Genomic DNA, 21,364 nt, shown 5'->3' on the forward strand with positions numbered 1-21,364 from the left:
ATCGATCAGTACAAGCACCGAAGCTGCATCTGTTATGGAAGGGAAATCATTTGGTAGGGTGTGGGTGGGGGAGGTCTGTGGGATGGAGACCATTTTGTTAACACCAAAGCTCTGTAAGGAAGACTGATGCACAGGTCTTAATGAGGGAGTTAATTTTGAAACTTTGCTTGAAAAAAATCCTAGTGTGATATAACACTTGTTTAATAATTTCCAAAGCTGTAGGCTGATGCTCACTGAGAACTCCAGCCCTGCATTTACCTGCATTTGCAGATAAAATTAGATTCCCTACAGCATTTACGCTGGAAGGTGGTGTAGTTTCTGCACTGCTTCATGTGATACATGATGAGCAGTGCTTTTGTGGAGCTGCTGAGGCAGCTTGGCTCTCTGAACCTTGTGTTAGTAACCTCAAGGTAACACAATACTTTTCTGTGGTTGTGACTTCTGGTTCATTTTTGGTCTCTTGTTACTTGCCTGAAGTTTCTGCAGTGGAAACTGGTCAGAATCTTGATTTTGGTCCAGTGCCTGAACAGCAGAGCATGCATTGCTTCCAGGCATATGTGCTCGGGTAACTGGAAGAATCACTGAACTGCATTGCTCATTGTCCAGAAAACTGAAAAATGGGTGGAAACTGTTTCACAGCTGAGTAGTAAACCTGTCATGTCGCTATCATTTTTTTTGAGTCATAAAAATCCATTTCTCCTGAGAGTGTCTCCTATGAATCTTTGTTTTCTAGTCACTTCCCACAAAATACCCAAAAAGCCTTCTATGTAAATCAAAACTGTGTTAAATAAAGTGGTGTCTCTTTCTCTTAGGTCTAAGTACCACTGAGGGTTATAACAGTTTTTCCCTGACAAACCCATGCAATTCTATAGCTGCATATAACCTACTAAAACTTTGTCATTTTTCCTATTATGCAATATGCATTTGCATTTAGTTTACGGCAGCATGAATTAAATGGGGAAATACCTTGTAAAGCATGGTTTGAGCTAGGATATTGTGTAAGCTTTGTGTGTTTAAAAAAAAAAAAAAAAAAAAAAATTATTCATGCCTTTTGGTCCGTCTGCCTGCTTGCTTGGCATACGGTTTTGTGCAGTGCTTTTTCTGAAGGTAGGTGGTAAATGTACAGTACTTCAAGTTCACAGTTTCTTCCCTAGTGTACCTTTACACTGAGCTTCATTCCAAGACTTTTCCACCACATTCCTCCTAAGCAGAAAGGAACTAGTAAAGTGCTCTGTGAGATCATTAACCTCTGAGCTTAGTTTGCACAACCTTTAGTAGCTCATTCCCTGTCTTCTCTGGAGGTGTTGGCTCAAAATGAGATTATTCATGATCAAAAGTTTTATATAACATGTATACTTTAATTTTTGTAGAATCCAGGGTCTTGCTGGAGTCCATGGCAGGAAACTATACTTGTGACTCTGAGAACGGATGAGACAAGAGACATTCGCAAGGGAGGATTATGAAGGAGAGCAAATAAGACTAGTTAGATTTAATAAGCAGAATCATTAACGGTAGCAAAAATCAGATTTGTTGCCACCAACTGATGGTCAAAAAAAGCCGATCAGTGAACCTCCTTGTGCGTTTCTCCCCTCCTCTGCACCAGACTGCAGAGTTGCTCCTGAGGTCCTTGTTCAGCATCAGATGGGTGCCTGCACTTTAAATTCTGCATCTGGCGTTGTTGTTGTGTGGCACCATGTTTCTCTGGTGCTTCTGAGCTTTGTGCATGAGGGTTGCTGGACTGGCGGTAATAGCAGCGGCATTTTGGATACAGTAGGATGTCAAAGGTGTTGGCTGTTGGGAGCTGGCCCAGCTTCCTCTTGAAGCCAGACCTGACTGCTCCTATGGCTTTGTTGCAGGGCTTGAGGCATACAGAGTAAAAAGTGCAATTATTGCTCAAAAGGCTTTTATTTTATAGGAAGCCCAATGCTTAAGCTACAGACTGAGGTTACAATGAAGATATTGTATCTTCTAGAAATGCCTTTATGTAATTGGTGCTATGAGATAACCTCTCTTAAAACAGCCCTGAAATAAACCCCATTCTTCAAAACGCTTTAATCTTTTCCCCACACATTGCCACCCTTTCCTGAACTAGTAGCTCTTGCACTTCATTTTAGAAACTGAACCTGCCCCTTTGTAATATGAGAGAACCTATAACATCTACAGTGATGTGTAGCTGTACACTGTCTCATAGTCTTGGAAAGAGTCCAGTGGGTAAACCCTTGATTAGTTTGGTTTAAATCGCACATTTGTTCATCAAAACCACTGAAAAGGAGGTAAAACCTGGAATGTGCCCCAAAATCATAGTGTTTATGTGGAAGAGTTGTGTGATGGGCTTTGTAGGGACTAGCATGGGTGAACCTCAGAGACACAGTCATGCACTTCCCTGGGTCTTTGCAAGTGGGTTGGCATGGGGGGTGTGTGGAGGGGGTGGAAGTGTTGGTGGGTTGCGTTGGTTTTGTTTTGGGTTTTTTTCAGGACATAGGATGAAGACCTGTTAGATAAAGTCGCCTTGCTGCCTGAGGTTTTGGCACTCTGCTATTAAATTTCTTTTTGTTTTCCCTGAAACACAAGCTGGCTCAGAAATCAGTTCTGGTTTTGACTTTTGCTTTCATGTATTTTCTTTCAAAATTTATCAGAGAAACAAAACTCCTCATCACTGGTTCCAGTACACTGACTGTGGTTCATGAGCTGCCACTAAACATGGAAGATCTTTTATTCTTTCAGAAAATCCCAGTAGCAGCTCATGTCATTAATTGGTCGAAGCCAGAATCTCTTCATATGTCTTGCCCACAAAAGTCCCTGGAGAAGTTGGGGGGGTTTATAGTACTGTAGTATCTTTAATGCAATTGTTAAATGACAATGTTTCTTTGTTAAAGGCAGTAAAACTGTCAATGCTGTACTTGGACTTCGAATACTACTATTGTCATGTTTATTTAATGACAGCAGATAAAGCTTTTGCTGTTTCCAATGCAGATGTTTAGTTTCCAGAGAGATATGGCTTTTGAATACCTCTCAATGGTCTATTATTGGATATTTAGGAGCAGGTGGAGTCTTTAAATTTTTTGTTTCAACAGTAAAGAAGGCTTCAATATATTGATGGTGAGAATATGTGCTAATACTCCATTAGGTATGCCTGAAACCTCACAGGCTGCACTAACCCTGAAAATAGTATTATCCTAATCTCTTTTCTTTTATTCTGTCAATTAAATAGCTAGATGTGCATTTTAAAGAATTTTCCAGAATAGTTTAGTGTCTTCCTTTTCCTATTTGGAAACTGTTCTGTAACTGTGTTCAGTCATTTCTGTGGTTAGAACAGCTGACAGAAGGGGATGTCTTTATTTTTAACCATGTAATGTCATTTGCACTGGTGACCTACCTCCCTTTCCCAAGGAGCAGTAACGCGCACAGGGCAGGCGTTGATCTCTGGATGAGCCTGATACGACTTTAGAAAGTGGCAGATGAAAACTTCTGTACCAGATGCTTACTACAAATAGGAATAAAACTCATTTCACACCTTGTACTGGGTTTGATGCTTACTCCTTTTGGTCCCTTAGCACGACAAGAGATCAAAACAATCCACAATATATGGTCCAAGGTATAAACAAGAATGAGGATTATGTTAAAATGCCATTTAAAACCATTTCCTGAAGCCCAAGAAGACCTCCAAAATATTGTAGTAAATTGTATGTGTTGAGGGTTGCCTCTGCTCTGTTATACAGCTGGCGTGTGCCTGGGGCATGAAGACGACAGTGTGTTACACAAGTACATCTCAGCGAAGAGGAATGTTTAAAAAGGCAGGAGTAAGGAAGGAAAAAGTTCACAAACAGGAGAGCAAGGATCTGTTATGGGAAAATGATATATCGTGCTTCTTCACTCACGCTGTGCCACTAGAACTGGTGGTTTTATGGATATTCTGGAGAAGTGGAGTGGAATAGGGATCACTTGTTTCTCAAGGCAATGGTGGTGTTGGATCTCCCTACAACAGAGTTCACGGTATTGCAACGTGCAAACATCTTGGGACAATGCTTAGACATGTCTAGTATGTCTGTACTGTATGCAACACCAGTATTTGTCTTTTGCTTTAATTTCAGTCAAGGCACCAAGGAGAAAAGACAAGAGCTCTGTCTATGAGTCAAAGAGACTCGATTCCAGAGGTCCAAGCAACACTGTTTTCCAGCAGTGAGATGATTGCTCAGGCCAGCCTAGGGATCGAGTAGAGAATCTTGTATCCAGCCCCGCAGCACTACGCAGACTTTCGTGGAGCATATTGCAACCTAAATGCACAAATGTCTTTATCAGAAAGAAGGTACATGGCACATACCACTGATTGAGTAGGTTTCTGTAGCTGGTGAAGCGCAGAGCTGCTGTGCCAAGGTGGATGTGCTGCTGTTGACATAGGCACCTCGGTGAGGAGGAGGTGCTCAGACAAAGCCTACCTCCTGTGCAGCCTAGCAGGGCATTCGAGACCTGCTGGTACAACCACAGCCACCTGGACTTGAGACATGTACTCTTGAGCTTAACAGAGAGAAGTCATTTTTCTTTTAAAATACACATTTTTCACATCCCCTTAATGTATGAAGACATAGCCTGTCTTATGTGTGGCAGAATTATTTATGTATAGCCTGTCTCATTTAAAAAGAAATCATCTCTGTTATGAAAAGGCTAGAAGAGTATCCATCGATTGGACAGGTTCTAAAAATCTTTCCAAGCCAATTCACTGGCAACAAAATGAAGGGACAACTCATTTCCACGGTGATGCAGACTGAATCACTCTAGAGCAGTTGAAGAATGGAACCTGACCTGGGTGGGTGTTGTGTTTAAGTCCAGTAACCATGCAATCAGCAAGTACTTTTCATGCTATATATCCATAAAAAAGCTTATTTTTATTAATGCTTGGTTTTTTTCTTTGCATTCTTTAGAAGCTTCAAAAGCTCTGGGTTTCACATCTAGTGGGTAGTGTTAAGTACACAAAAATGTGCAGAACTGCAGCTGAACAAAAGACGCTCTCTTCCAAGAGCATTTGGCTTCTCCTAAGTTCAGTTGTTGGTGCAATTTGTTCTTTAGCCCAAATCTACTTTGAGAAAAAGTTATCCAGAAAAGTTTAATAAACTGAGATCAGTTTTTCTTTTTCAATAAAATGCCTTACCTAATTCAGTGATCTTAAGAGAAGAAAATCATGAGTTGTCATTTTCTGACATAAAGAAGAATTTTTACACTTCTACATCAGCTTATATATAGATATTGGAACTTTATAATGCTTAACATAACTTTTAAATGCTTGTTTTAAAGTTGTGCATAGTAATCATCCTTAATATAAAAATAAATTGTTTATAAGATCTTTTGTTTTCCTCTATTTAAAATGGTTTTACTGGAGAGAGAAGTGTTTCTGTAATGAGTTAAACTGATTTGCTGGTTATGTTCCCTTTCACACACCTTAGAGTTAGGTAATATCTTTTCATAGTCTTTTTATTCTTAGAATGCTTTGTTTCTCATTTTGCATGAATTAGTCATTGAATGGAAATATATTTGACTACATAAAGAAATGAGCATACTGCGTTCCTACAAAAGAGGCCTACACTAGTAACAGTAGTTTCACTCTTAACTAGGAACTTCCACCAGTTTTTTTGTTTGTGTTTTTTTTTCTCTAAGCCTAAGCAGAAAATATTTTTTTTGTTTCAATATCATTCATGTAACAGTCTTAACATTGACATAATTGTCACATTAATTAGTAAGTCTGCAGTGGGTACAGTTTAAAAAACAACAACAAAAACAACCCAAAGCATTGAAATTATTGCCATTTTTTCAAATAAAATTGATTTTTATTTCCTCCGGCTTTTGAAAGATCTTTTCTTGTACACAGTATTTTTTAACAAGCTGAATTATCTGTAAGATGTTGTACTGGACTTACTATTTGCCAGAGTCTTAAAGTAGAGAGGAGAGGCAAACTTGTGGAAGCCTGGGAGTTTTGAAACCGGTAACACTGAATATACAGATTGGGATGGTCAAGAAAGACAAGTCTCTCACAGGATATTGGTGCACCTCCTCAGGGCTGTTTCATATTGATTTTTTTCAGCTCCCTGTGATTCATCCCACTATTTTTTTGTGCACACTCATTCATTTCCACAATAACTTCACTTGTTGAGGATAAACATGTTAGAGCTTGCCTGGTTGGGAAACAGAGCATCTGATCTGCTTTGAGAATTACAGTGACCACCTTCTTAGCAAAAGTGGACCCAAAGCTTTTGGACCCTGTCCCAAACCTGGAGTACAGCCCCATGACTGTGGACATCTTCCCAGACCTGTGCACTGAGGTCCAGAGGCAGAGTGCCGCTCTGCCCACAGCTATGGTTAGCTACAGGATTTGGCCCTCTCGCTATAGAAAATAGGATAGCGTTGTTATCAGCTGATGAATTGTCCCTGAAAAAGTATTGGTGGTTTTGCTTCAGATCTGCTGAAGAGCTGCTGATGTGTTTATTGCAAAAAGGCCTGTAGACTTAGGAGGTAATCATGCTGAATTTTGTGTGTTTTGAGTAATTTGTGAAAGCTTTCTAACTGCGGGACTTGCTGACCCAAGGAAATGTTAGTTTTTAGAGCAACATACTGTGTTGAAGTGTACACAAGACATTTCTAAAATGATGCAGCTTGTGTAGTGCCCAAATACACAGGTCTCTGAATTATTTGCTGGAAAATGAGTTTGGATGCGGGGCAGGATGAGCAGAAGCCTGATTTTGGATGTATGCAATCCAGGAACACATAGTAGTGCAGCCCTTAACTTGACATTTGCAGGATAGATAACTAGTTCTTGAATTGCTTTATTATGTTGTACAGCATTTATGTTCAGACTGGATTTGTGTGTGTAATGTCTTATAGTGTATTATATTAATGCATTGCTCTAAACTTTTGCTGACTAAAAAGGGCTGAAATCTGCTTTTCCATGAAAATGACATAACAGTAGGAATGACTGTGTCGTCTTCTCCATAAGCTATGTTTCCACGTTTCATGAACTGCAAAGAACTATTCTTGCTTGGTTTTTTTTTTCCTTAATACTATCAAGTGCAAGTTATAGATTTGCTACAGGAAAATAAGGCTTATGTTTAACAATAGTTTTTTAAGTCTCTCTTGTATCTACCATTGCATACTAACTTTGGTGGAAAAGACTAAATAGAAGTGGGTGATGGGTTAAAATCTATTGTGCTACACTTAACATGATGCTGTTTTGGATAACTGAATTTTCTAGAGAAGGTTAATACATTGGGTGTAAATCACTAAAGCATGGTATACAGTATTTTATGGAGAGTTTACCAGTTAAAATTAAAGAATATAAGGATTTGAGGAACAGTAAGGCAAGTAAGTTGGCTGTAACTTAGATGACAGTGAGCATCTCATGCAGGAACAAGCAGGAGATTACTGGTTGCCTGCTGCTTTAACTGGTGACACTGTTACTAGGCATGTTTTAATGTAATTAGCTGATGAACTAAAGTTAAGAGAGAGCTTCAGTTAGAAAGAGTCTTCAGAGATTGGACCAAAACAAGTGAATGACAATGAGGACTGAAATAATAAATATTTAATGACCCAGGTGGTCCATCAAGTCCAGATCCTCCACTTGGGAAACAAGCATCAAGCGTCTCAAGTGTGTGAAGGGCATGGCTTGAGTCACAGGGAGCTGCTGGTATGATATGATCATAAGAAAGAAAAAGTAATTCTGAGATATATTGGGAAGGCCTTCTAGCAGAGAGGAAACCACTGCTGTGTTTGTAGGAAGGCCTGGAGCACTGCGTGGTTCAAGGTGCCTCTATTCAAGGTTGTAAACTCCAAACTGATGGGGCAGAGGGCTTCAAGGCTGCCTGTTGCCTTGATCATCCTCTTCAGAGAAGGATAAGAGTTTGGCTTCTTCAGCCTAATGCTCAATGGGCATGCGATAGCACTCTGAGTGTACTGAGGAGCAGGGAAGGTGCTGAAGCTGAAGAGCTCGTTGTGGCGTAAATGGACGTAATCTTAGTAAATAGAAGCTGACAATCTCGGAACCTCATTCCTTTGCTTAGAGGTTTTCCTGAAACAGAATGACAGAGCAAGAGGTGGCAGATGGACCAAGGTCTACCCTGAGAGCAGGGGGAGGGCTTCTGCAGGGGACTAACAGGCTGATACAGGAGTGTTTTCCTGGGCTATGTAGGGTGTCTCAAATCCTCATGTGAGGCGTTGAACGAACAGTCATGTTCCATTCCTTGGGAAAGGCAACGAACAAAAAGCCATAGCAGTTTCCAAATACTGTTGTGGTGTGTTCAGCCAAGATGTTGAGTACTACATGGAACCAAGGAATGAGCTACCTAACCTATAGAGGTTAATCTGAGGTTGATGTATAAGGCTGCTGTAGGATTTTGCATGTTTGTTTTCCCTCTCAGCAAAATAAATTAATTTTGAAGAAGGTCTCTCTTGCATTCATTGTCACCACTTTGTTTTCATTCATGGTTACTTTTTCATTCTTCCTCACTTGTGTGTTGTGTTTTTTCTTTCATAGAACAGTTCGTGTCTGGCTGAAGAGAGATAGTGGGCAGTACTGGCCAAGCATATACCATGCAATGCCATGTAAGTATAAGGAGATGTTCGCTATCTACTGTGTATTTGCAAAATGGCTTTTCTGGTTTTGATGAAGCTTCATGTTTATGATCACTTGCAAGCTTACCACTCCATATTAAATACTATTCTTGAACAATCCTCGTGGTTTCTGTGAAGCTTTACCAAGTTGCATGCTAATGCTTCTGAGAGGCATCAGGGATTACAGCACCATAAAGGATACAGACATGCTAGCAAGGGATGAGCATTTAATGCAAACAGAGATTAAAAAATGTGGGAGCTCAAAATGTAGTCTTGCATTCTGCCACTAATGGAGTCCATAAAGCTTTGTAAGTCTCCAGTATAAATCACTCTGCCCTTCCTACTGCATGTGCTCAGTCCATTAGAGTGCGACGGTAAATGGTTTTATTTGGTAAAAACTTAATATCCTGTGGCAGCTAATATGATGGAGAGGATACTAGACAGGGAAGGCAGCTCTTCCAGTGAAGAAGCAGAATCATTTTACCCCTGCAATTAAATGTGGAAAACCAAATCTCCCAGATGGATCCCTCCAGTATGATCTGCTGTATGTCTCCTCTGCCAAAGAGAGTGTTAATGCTTTAAAAAACCCTGCAGTTAGATGTCTATTTTTCCAAGAGGCAGTTGAAGAAATCACAGCCCTAGCTGTGTGTCATAACCCCTGTGTTGAGTGCAGGAGTTATAACTCTGCAGGTCACTAGCAGCAGGGGTATGTGGATGCTCCTCAGTCAGCTTCAGATATGCTGGGTTAGCCTGTCTTTGGAAAGCTTACGAAGCTGACCTTAATTTAAATCCACAGACTGGGGAGCATTTATCAAGTCCCATGGAGGTATTCTTACTGTCTGGAGAAAGAATTACTTTAAGACAGCTAGATTTGGAAGAGACATCTGTCTCCATGATATGTAAAATATTTAATAGATCTAAGTTTTAGTACCATAACACCAACTTGGGACCCTAGAGGGGCCATGGTGTTTGACTGCCTGCTCTAAGAAAGTGTTGATTTGGTAGAGGGGAGGATTCCTCTTCTTCCTTTGGTGATGGACTAGCTCGTAAGAATATGTCAAGCCTCAAAGGTACTTTCTGCTCAAGATTTTGCACAAAAAGATATTGGAAACGAGCTACTGATGTGGCAGTCTGGACCTCCGTCACAATCACTAGCAGCGGCCCGAGTTCCCTTGACCCATCCCAGGAGGTTTGCTTTCCCCAGTCAAACTGCTATGAAATGGCTATTCTAGCAGTTTGGCGTTGATACTTCTCTTTTTCCATGTGGTGTTTTTGCATACATTTGCATTTTTAAATCTTGTTAGGTTCTCCTCTGGTCTTAGCAAGGTTGCGTTATTGCCAGGAATAACAGCTTCACTGGAAGCGATCCTCTCAAAGGGGGGACTATTTTAAAGCGCCTTCATAAATTTGAACACCTGACACTGCTCCTTCACTTGGAAGGCTGGTAAGCTTTTGAGCCATGAGATGTTAAAATTATGCTGCGTTATTCACCAATTTCAAGAATGATCAGGTATAATTAATGACTGGAGCAATGCCAATTACGTTGTTATCCGCCATGGCTTTAAGCTTGGAAATTGTAGGAAGGGCTCTGAGTCAGTCTCTGCACAAGTCTGGTCTTTACTGGAAATGATCGTTTTGTCTGTGTCTATGTGGATCACCTTTTTGGATGGTCCTCTGCTTTAGGTTCATATTGGGTTTTGTTGTTTAGAGAATGATTGCCCAGAGGTTCTCTATGTAAAAAGGCAGTAGGCATTATGGTGCCTTTGTGCAGCTTAGCAAGCTGCGAGTGGCAGTCCAACCTATAGATACCCCGTTGGCATGACTCGTGACTTCGGTTATGGTGGTGCATGATGTACACCATTTTATGATTTGATATCAGTTAGCCCTATTAACTGGGCCTGTGCCTTGGGTACGCTGGGAGATGAGGAGGATGAGGAGCTGGGCCGAGTCAAGCCATCTGCTTTGTTCAAGCTCTGCACCCAAATGGGGCCATCAGTGCATCCTGAACATGAAATCCATTAAATACCTGGAAAAAAGATCAAGATTGTAGATCTCTTCTGAGTAGGGACACTTGCTGCTGTTCAGAGGTGGGATTTCCCCAATTACAAAGTTTTATGCCCTGCCTATGGGTGTTTCTGTGGTTGGAAAATTCTGGACAACATGGTGGCCACATTTTTGATCATCTCCTCTAGCCAATGAGAAAGAAAGAGCTTAGACTATTATACACACTGTAATTTTGTCAGTAAGGCAAAAAAGGTAAGCTGGAAACCTGGCTAACCTGCCTCCTTCACATCAGCGTTGTCTCAACAACTCTATTAACAGCAGACCTCTGACGAACATATTAACCCTCATGGTTAGATGTGTACTCTTGGTTATGCATGTGTAACAGGTTATATCTAACCATGGTTAGATGTGTGAGTTTTGGGTAGTGTCTGTACAGGAGAAAAAAGCCCAACTTAGTAGACACAAAAAAGGGAAAGCAGTTTTAGTCAAGAGAAGTAAGCTTTTTGCCAAAAAAAAAAAAAAAAAAAAAAAAAAAAGCCACCCCAAAAGAACCAAACCCAACCAAACAAAAACATCTCACAGATGTGGAACAGAGTAAAGGCTTTATTGTAGTGAGCAACAGTGGAGTATCCAGTCTTTGAGGCAGATAATACACTGTCTGTCTTATGATGGTTTTCATAGCTAACACTTCGCTTTGAATTGGAGGGTAAAAAAACTGCAAAGCAAAACATGCTCCTTCAGTCTTAAACTATGCCACTTTTAGGCACTTCAAAGGGGGGGTCCCTGAAACTGCAAGGACAAAGTTTGTATTTCTCTTCTACTTCTGTCAGCCTCTAATAGAGGTGACACACTGTTGAGAGCATGAAGTATATAATTGGGCTTTTCCTCCATAATTCATTTTCCAAAGGCTAAAATCAGTGTGTATTTGCCCTGTATTTAAGATAAAGACTACAGCCAGACTTCTGCATCAGGAATATTCTGCCTGTCCTCTGTAAAGTATCTGAATGTCATTTTCACTAAAGTGTAAGCTGCTGCAGTCTTGTTACAACTGGCATCACTTTAACTACATTAGCGTAGCTAGTGTGGATATAATTTTAGTGCTGACATAATGATTTTTCCAAGAGCACGTGTTACTGAAGAATTCCCTTAGGAAAAATGATTATAGCAAAATAAGTATCTTTATGCTGCTATGACTGTGTACACACAGGTCTGGAATTTAGAAGTGACTTTTTTTGTAATCAGCGTGTGTCAAGCAGTTGCTTGCACCTTTTATGTTTGAAGTGTTTTAGGCTATTTGGGAAAAGCATACTTCAAATAGCTAATTTACCTGAGAGTTTTTCTCTGCGAGCTGTTCATTGCCTTCAGAGTTACTAGTAGCTCTTCCAATGTACGCACAGTGTCTAGCGTTTGAAAGCTGATATGTGGAATATGCCCGTTCTGGCATTAAGTGCCTTTAAAAGGATTTGATGTTTATTCTGCTTAGAATTGCCTTTTTATCTGTCTGTTTTTCCTACAGCTGTCTTATTCTGCTACAACCCTAGAAGCCTCAATATAATAGCAAAGCACCACCATCTAAAGGGACAATTCGAGTTTGCCTTTTCTGAGGGAGAGATGTGGGAAGGAGCAATTTTGTCGCTGTTAGTAGCCCTAATTTAAGTGTTTCCTTTCTGGCAATTTCCTTGAACTGAAGCCTTTTCTTTGATTTAATTCAGTCAACCCTTCCAGGAAAGAAATAAATTGAGATGCCTGCCTGGATGTGGGTCTGGTAGGCTTTCTGCTTGCCACTGGTTGTTGGGAGTCAATACTTTATGTAGAACAAGTTTTGTTAAACAGTCAGCATAGACTGTCCTTCATATAGTTTTCCTGCCAACTAAACTGTCGAGGAAGGTTTGCTGAGCTATGGACTGTTTAATCCTAGGTGAGACATTACACAAATTGAGAATATACCAGATATACAGTACTGCAAAAAAGTGGACTCCAAGCTTGTTAGTAACAAAAACACTGCGAATAATCACAATGGAGAGTGGAAACCAGGAAAGGGGAAAAAAGCAGAACTAAAAGCACATCTGTCTGTACTCTATATTTATCACAAGAATATGTTTTAAAAACCACTCTTATCACTATCAAAGGAGCAAGAATGCCTGCCCCCCTAGCTGCAGTTGGCAATTGCTGCTGAAAAATAATTCCTGAAGGTTTCTTTTGGGACAGCAGGACTTCTAGCTGTGTGCTGCTGTGTTGAGCAGTAAAAACAATCCCTGCCTTTTGAATGCAACTTCACAATTTCTCAGTTAAACCAAGCATAGCTCTTGAATTCTTGCAAGAAAATTCTGGTTTTACCCTTGATGCGAAACTTGCCTGATCCTCGAGGGAGTGTAGTATGACTGACTTGTGTGCAATTTAAGAGTATATCCTGATGTTTACTGGAGTAATAGTGATACAATAAAACAATGGCTAGTTTTTGATAAAATCTTTTCTTTTGGCCATAGTATGTGACACTGTCATACCGTTGTCTGTGGTGAAACTGGAGTAGCGGAGAGTTGGACTTGCAGTCCTTAATATTGGCTGATATCTTGATTCCTACAGGTTAACTTTTTACTGCGGGTATAGGATGGAAGCCTCTGACATAATACAGTGTTTTCTTTTATTGTCAGTAAAGTCCAGGCAAATGTAAAAAACCTAAATTATTCAGCTAAGTAATCTCTCAGATTTATACTGAAATGTCAGGCGCCTCATATCAAAACAACACCACTGGTCTTGTATGACATGCCTGTTTTTAGATAACTAGTAAGCAAAAACGAAGAAGCTGGAGCAAGAAATAGCCATTGTTCCATGTCCTAATATGATAGGGTTGAATGAATTGCAAGAATACTTTTTTTTTTAATGCTTGTCTATTAGACGGGGCAAAATGCTGAACAGCATCATAAAGCATGTTGGCTAGTTTTAGGCTTTCCAGAACTTCAAGAAAATGAGAATCGCAGTTTTGTTAACTTCATCAACATGTTCATTTTTTTCAGCTCCATGTTCATGCATGTCTTTTAACCCGGAAACCAGAAGGCTGTCCATAGGTCTAGACAATGGTACAATCTCAGTAAGTACATCCAAAGATTTCTAGTTGAAATGCTTCCCTTTTGAGAAGTATATGTGTGATGTTGTGGTGAGGATATTTTTGCTAGTGTTTGGGAGAGAGACTTTTTACTGCTAGTGGAACTGAAGCTGTAGTGTAGAAAATGGCAGATTATTACAAATTTCATTCCAACTGCCACAAAGAGATTGAGTGGGGTTTACAATGTTTATTAGGCAACTCAACAAACTGTCTTAATTTGCATATCTCTTTAAAAATAACAATGCAGAAAAACAGCTGTTGTTTTATTAAATTTGAGTGCCTTGTTAATCATACCATACCAAAGTTTTTTGAAAGCAGCAATTAAGAGGGGAAAAAACATCTTCTCAGAGGCAGAAGGTGGATTTCTGCTCCATATTTAGCTGCTTTTCCAACCTTCAGGGTTAAGATTTTGTTTTCCTCTCACTTCCTTCAGTGGAGTTGCCCCTAACTGGAAGTGCTGTTGCTGAAGGATTTGGTTCATTAACATCTAAGATGTGTGTGTGTGTGTGGAAGGGAAGCAGAGTGGTTTTTAGATCTGGGACAGAGGGTAACAGCTGACCTTATTCATTGGATTTTTCTTCTGGAGTGATGAGTAAAGAACTATATCACTTTGTGGAAGGGTCATGGGTCAGTGAGGTATTTTTCACCTATGCCTCATCAATAGACTCCTCTTCCAGTTTAAGATCATTTTAAAATCATTGCAGATTTTTACTGCTGTTGCCTCTGCTTTATGGGCTTTATAACTGAATGAGTGTTTTGCAGGTTGACATAAGGGCAGCTGTCTGCACGAAAGCCAAGATGGTATTTGGGAAAGGGTGTGTGACCCTTTTAGCTGTTGCCTGTGAGCTGCATCAAAGATGTGAAGGTTTTGACCTATAAAGCTATTAATGGCTAGTAGCAGAGATTTTTTTGTGCCTGTAGGAGATTTCTCCTTTTGTATCTAGAAGATGGGACAGCTGCCAGAGAATTCCCTGCACCTCTGAAATTCCCTCCTTCCCACTCTCTGAAATAGCTGTAATTTGCCAGTCCTACTAGGCACTTCTTTTTCACCAGGCCTTTGAGGAATGTGAAGGCGACTGTAAATAAGGTATTTAAATACTGTGGCATGATGGAAGAAATGTGTCCTTTGTCTTCAGGGCATTTTGCCTTGAAGAGTCAGAGGGTGCTTGAGTCTGAATGGAGTCAGATATTTTCCATTCTGAAGCTAAAGAAGGTAAATGAGATATGCAGGTGTTAAACCAACAGGTGACTTCAGGTACTTATAGGCATATATTGTCATGTCTAAGGCAGATTCTATTTGTTGCTAAGCTGGGCTTTTCTTTTCCCATTCTTCTGGATACAAGTACATAGGAGGGGGGAAGGGCTTATGAGTGTTACTTGATTTAGTCCCCTCTAGCTGCAGGCATTTGTGAGGTAGAGGATTGTGCAGAGAATGTGCTCCACAAACTTCCACAAGCAATGAAATGTTTCCTCCCCCTGTAGCAAACCTAAGGCTTGTAAGAGAAGCCAAAACTGTAATGTGCTACACAAGAAGTGGTGGAGGTGGGAATGGAAGAAGAGCAAGGGTAGCCCCATATTCAAGTCCCAGCAATATTGGGGTGTTAGAGAAAATCCCTGAGTACTTTAAAGCGGGTTACAACCACCCTCTGGAGGAAAGGATAGATTTTTCCTTCCTGGGCACAGCTATAATGATTAGTTTAGCACAGGAGTATACAAGCAGGGCACACTGACCACAAAATAAGAGAACTTACTACAACAAAGTGACCTTGGTGCCATTACTTTTAATTGTGTGGCCCTCAAAGGCAAAGTACAGGCAATTTACTTGAGCAGCTTGAAATATTTGGGAATTAGTCAGCTGTTCCATGTTAGCACTTCTGGTAATGCCCAGTGTATGCTGGGTGCAGGACCAAAAAAAATGCTGAAAATCATTCTGCATCTTCACTTCAACTGTGTAGCAGGAAAGGACTCCTGGCAAGGGCTGTAAGCTGACACAATACTCATGAGAGTGCCACGTAATCTCAAACTGATCTTTTTGCAGTGCAAAGAAGTACTGCTTTTACTTTCAGTTGTAAATGGAGATAAAAAAGTAGAACTGCCTTTTTTCTTTTACATGAAATTTATGTAAACTGTATGGATTTTGGTTATAAGCCTGGCACCTCATTAATGTGTGTAGTACATTTTGAGAAGGATGGGCAGCAATGCTATTGTCACAGAAAGACATTCCAGCAAAGCCACCATGAGGTGAGCTTGTATGGCCACCTTTTCTTGTGAAACAGGGTGACAATTTTTGCTTCTACAGAGTTGAAGAGATTGTTTTCAACCTTTTGTAACTTCTCAACATGAAGGCTGCACAAACATTTGTGCAGCACAGCAGACCATTCTCTTGTGCTAAAGATTGTCTGGCATCTTGCTTGAAAAGCAGTGTGGTACCTAAAGTAAAAAAAGTTTCTATGTTTTTTTTGGTTTGGTTTGGTTTTTTACACTTTGCAAACCCTTTTTGAAAAGAAATAGCATTTCTGTTACTTTACGTCTTAGGGACTGCCTAAGGTCCCTTTTGGAAGCCAGAAGACTTTATCATGGTCATAAATTTCTCGCTCTGAAGTGGAAAAAAGCATGTTTTAACAGGTGCAAGTCTCTCAAGATACCACAACAAGAAGCAGCAGAGGAAAGGTCTATTACTTGCAGTAGACTGGAGAATTCCACAGCCAAGATGAGACTCCTCACCTAATTTCATCCACTGAAAGTTAGCTTCCTAGATAAAGTTAATCATTAGGTTCTGCAGGCAGTAGAGAAGACGTGAATTGCCTTTGGACACACCCATGTTACTTACCCGAGAAATTGTTTTAGAATGGCATAAATCTCTCTCCCCATTTCTGGGGAGATTTAAATGAGGGATTTAGTTTTTTAGGTAGCTGAAGCTGAATTAAATTGATCTTTTTTCTGACCATGCTTGTGTCTAAATGAAGCTGTTACATACTTCAAGGAGGGCCACAAGGACAACAGGGCACCAGAAAAAAACCCTTTAGAGTTCTTCCTTGGGGAAGAATTATTAAGATAAATTCAGTTTCCACATCACCTGATCTTGCAGGTGTCTACAGGTTCAGCCATAAACAGCACTTTGAATACCTGAGAATGAGTCAGGCTCTGCTTGCTGATGTATACCCTGGGACTGTGTACTGCCACTGTGGGAAGTTTACTATTTTTTCCTTCAGGAAAACTACAGGATAGTTTCTGTCCTCTCCCAGTTTTTTTACTTTATAAAGTGAAACCACTGTAGTAATTTTATAGAGGTTTCCTTGCAACAGATATGGATGTAGGGTCTGACAGTAGATTTAAAAGTCTTCATTCTCTTCCATTTCTGAAGCGGGTTTGTTGTTCTCTAGAAGATGTGAGAGTGCTGTCGGTCACTTGTGTTAACAGGACGAAGTCAAGCCTTTAAGAAGATCTGCCATGTGCTGTCAAAATGGCATCATCTATGAGCGTACAGACTGTAAATTCCCTGGGGTGGGAACTAGGTTGTGAATGGGTAACACATAACTAATATATAAAGATTATTCACTCTCAGAAATGGATTCAGTTTCCTAAGCAGAGGTATCTAGTGCTATTTTGGGATACATCAGTTGACGTCCACCTGCAGCTCTGGAAAGGCATGGGTCTTCCTTAGACCCTGGGCCATGTCAGCTGGCCCCGTGACCAAGGACTCTGAAATGGCACACGCCTGAGGATGGGTTTTGTTTGCCTTAACAAGAGTCATTTGAAACAAGATGCTGACAGTATTTCCAGGATGAGGATTTACAGAGGTCTTAGGCTCAAGAGAGGTTTGTCGTTGGTGTATATGTTTCAGTGTGAGGGAGGTGTGCTCCATGAAGGTATAGTTGAGAGTCTTTGTATAACAGTGGGCACTAGATTGGACAGTCTTTTCAGATGCTCAAGACTTCTCCTTTCTGCTTTGTGAAGGCTTTCATGGTACCAAGTCACTGTTCTAATAATAAGCTAATAACAGTCAAGACTGATCACTAACATTGATGGTAAAAAAGGTGGTAAAAAAGGTAGTAAAGTAGCTCAAAAAAACCCTCTAAGGAGCAATCTTGCCAGAAGAAATGTTTTTAATCCCTGCAAGGAGGGGTTTTGGTTTTGCCATCCTGAGCACTCTGATATATCCCAGCCCCTTCCGTGCTACAGGGCTTGCTTGCATAGGACTTGGAAATCTTTCTCCATTCTGTTAACAAGCACCAACTGGGCTGTGTGGGTGATCTCAGCCTTTCTAGCTCATTAAGAGGAGCCAAAAAGCTGCCTAATGAGAACTGAACGTCAGCAGCTCTGGGAGGAGCAAAACATCTGTGTATGGAAGGATAAAAACCAATTTCTGCTGGTACAATGTTAGAGATGTAGTCGGTGTTTTTGTAGCACAGATGACACAATGTATGTGCAGTAGGGCATTAATTTCTTGAGCAAGGTGCCCTGTGCTAAAATATCTGTCTATTGATGCAACCAATATATTTGGCCTTGAGAGGGAGAGGGGAACAAGTGCAATGGAAGAACACATGATAGTGTAAAGGGGAGCAGGGAGTAAAAGACCTGGGGAAATATTAGAAAATGCAAAACAAGGAAACATTGCAAATTATCGTATGCTTTCAAAGAAGAAAATGAGAAGCAAGAAGTCTTCAGGGGGGGAAAAAAAGAAGAAGAAATTATATCCAGCATTAAAGTTAATTGGAGCTGTGTTTGTTTTGTACTGTATTTGTTTATCTTTTTGGATGGAGCAGTGTATTAATAGTACATAGCTGTGGTTTGAATTAAAGCATACAGAGCTAATCAATACTTGGGTAAACGTTACGAACTGCAGTTGTGTTTGATTCACTGTTTTATAATGGAGAACTCAAAAGCCTTTTCAGCCTTCCACTGAAACCATGGGACTGTTCGGGTCACAGAACAGAATGGCCACGTCAAATTTTTCATCAGAAAACTGCAAACAAAAATGAGAGTGCAAACCGTGCTCTTCATCCCACCTGAAGTCACCAGCATCTGTGTGCCACCAGTCAAAGTTGGGGACAGCCAAGTCGGTAGGAAAGCCAGTCATATTCTCCTACCCCATTTCTCTTTAGGAACCAACAGCAGAAAGTTAGCATCCATAGTAAAGGGTCTTGCTTCAAGTAGGCTTTGTAGTAAAGCATTTCATGTGGTGCTTTACTATTCTTCAGGCAGTGGGTAATGAAAACCACTTCCCCTGTAAGTAGCTAGAGAGGTATAGCAGATTTTTAAAGTTCTGTGGTCTGTAGAGTTAAGGTGACCCTGATATAGAAATCCAGCTGACTTAATTCATTTGTTACTGCTGTTTAAATAACACTCCCCACTGTAGTCTTCAGTTGCCAGGGGAAAGCTAATGGGAGGTGGAGCAGATTAAGGGAAGGAAGATGAAGTAGAGCAATTCCAGAGAACATATTTATAACTAACTTATGAACAGAAACCTGGAAACGGCAAAATACATAGCTGCCTCAAATCACTCACGGTTGTTTTCCTGGAAGCTGGGATCTGTAGATGTTCCACAGATAAGTATTGCAGCCTCTCCACCTGCGTGCCAAGCAGTAGATATGATGTGTTAGGGTAATCCTGGTGCCGGAAAGCCATGCACATTACCTACAGTGACCCCACAGAAAATGCAGAGAGAGACTTTTTTTTTTCAATTCCGGTTTGGAAACTGTGGGTAAACACGGGCTTTTTGGTGGTTAGAATGTCTTCGCATGCTCTTTTGCACTAAATATTTGGTTTACCTTAAATATAGTCTGTAGGCTCCTGAAGTCCAGTCTTCTATACTGTTGCATAGTGCCTTTGGCAGTGCTTATACTCGAACATTTCCCAACTGTGTTCTTTAAAATTTAGTTTATCTTGTGTTTGTAATGTTTCTTTTATTTTTTTCACTCTCTTTCAGATTAAATGACTTAGGTTTTACTTCTTCTGCCCCCTAGGTAGATTAGCTCAGGGAGTTTCTATGTAGTTTGCTATAAATTATTAATATGATGTGTTTTTACACACCTTGGTTTTTCTCTGCGTTTCTCTGAGTACGTGACGTACGCATGTAGATACCTGACAGCAGTTTGAAAGCTAGTTCACGTGGTGGTGCCACAGAGCCTACCCTTTGCCTGGGTGTTTCCTCCAGAGAGAATTTGCAGGAGTTTTGTTGTGGCCACTCTGTTTCCCCAGCTTTGAGCAACTCTCCTCTTCAAAACGAGCAGCAGGGACACCCAGGCGCTCAGTCAGTTTAGCCACATGGGTTTTTCCAGGAGCTGAGGCTGCCAGGCAGACTCTTAGCTGCTGTTTTCATCATTGCCTCGTGCAAAAAGCCATACGGGCGGTGAAACAGCAGCACCAAGGCAGCAGGACTGCAGAGCCGGTCCCCATGGGTGTGTGGGCTCTTGCCTGGCCGCAGGAGCGCGACGGCTGGGTCACACCACCCATCTCTGCCCAGGCAGCCACAGCCTGTGCTAAGGCACCCTCCATCCCACGCACAACGGCTTGCGAGCCGCAACAAAGCAGTAGCAAAACAAGAAAGTCTGCTTGTGATGTACCAGAATAAACATTAACCACTAGTGGGAAAAAGTCTGGGTTTCTATTCATCCGAAGCACTGAGAGACTTTTAAAGAATGTATTCCTATCATGGATTATTGGTACCTAGTTTGGACCAAGCAACTTCAAGGGGCTCTTACGTTCCTGTCAGGTTTTTTTTTACTTCTTTTTTAATAGTTCCTCTTTTATCTCCACCGTTCTGTTCAGAAGCACTTGTGATGTTGTCTCTTAGGCAGCTTTAAAAAGTAAAATAATTTAGTTTTTTAGATGAAGGTACTCAAAATTAGCAAAGGTATACACAGGGCTATGCTTGCAAAGATGGGAGAGTTTACCTTGGTAACAAATTCAAATGAAAACACTCAAATGCTTTGCATCTCTAAGCACTGTTTCTTTTGTTCTTTCTTTCCCCTCCCTCAGGAATTCATTTTATCAGAAGATTACAACAAGATGACACTAGTGAAAACTTACCAGGGTAAGAACCATGATCCGTGTTAATTGGTTTGTATTGTCATTAATTTTTGTTAATGTTCTCTTAAGGAGTGCAAATGGAGAGAAGTCTCCTTTACAGTGATTGATTTTTTTTTTTTTTTTTTTAAACGTAAATGCTGGTTTTATCAATAGATCAATAAGGTGCTTTGTTCTGAGATTACAAGACTTTTAAAGAGCTGTTTCATGTTCTGTTTTTCCTTTTAAATGTTCCTTTGGAATATCATTCTAGACAGCAAACTGCCCAAAATCCAGACCACGTTTGGGGAAGAGGAGTATTAATTTTTAATCTTTAGTAATCCAGTGTATTTAATGAAACGACTGAGGAAACTAACCCATGTTTTAGGGCTGAGGCATTTAGGTCTGTAGCTTTTGGGGTTAGGTTATATGTCAGTAACTGTCGGCTTCAGTAATCTCAAGATTATCAGTGAATACCTGTCATAGTAAAAGGTCAAGAAATGCTAATCTATACCTTTTCTAATTTTATTCTGGTATTCACTAATTTGATGTTCTAAGAAACCTAGCTATTTATCCTTGTCAAACCTCTAAAGGACACTTTGCTTGGGACAGGCATTATTATAAAGGTAACAAATAACATGTCATAATTTATTCTTG

General features: G+C 40.5%; 1 protein-coding gene across 18 annotated transcripts in view; it reads left to right on the forward strand.

Annotated features, from left to right (window-relative positions):
- The window catches only part of WDFY2 (WD repeat and FYVE domain containing 2), a 72,662-nt gene that overhangs the window by 25,055 nt on the left and 26,243 nt on the right, over window positions 1–21,364 (forward strand). For all 18 annotated transcript variants that reach the window (XR_007508036.1, XR_007508035.1, XR_007508042.1 and 15 more), the window contains exons 2-4: window positions 8,516–8,583; window positions 13,611–13,684; window positions 20,681–20,735. Coding sequence is in view for 1 of the 18 variants with exons in the window: in XM_049816095.1 (XP_049672052.1) it covers window positions 8,516–8,583; window positions 13,611–13,684; window positions 20,681–20,735 (197 nt within the window). In the remaining 17 variants the exon portion in view is untranslated. The remainder of the gene's footprint in view (window positions 1–8,515; window positions 8,584–13,610; window positions 13,685–20,680; window positions 20,736–21,364) is intronic.

Source organism: Accipiter gentilis, chromosome 13 (assembly GCF_929443795.1).
Source record: "Accipiter gentilis chromosome 13, bAccGen1.1, whole genome shotgun sequence".
Taxonomy (NCBI): Eukaryota; Metazoa; Chordata; class Aves; order Accipitriformes; family Accipitridae; genus Astur; species Astur gentilis.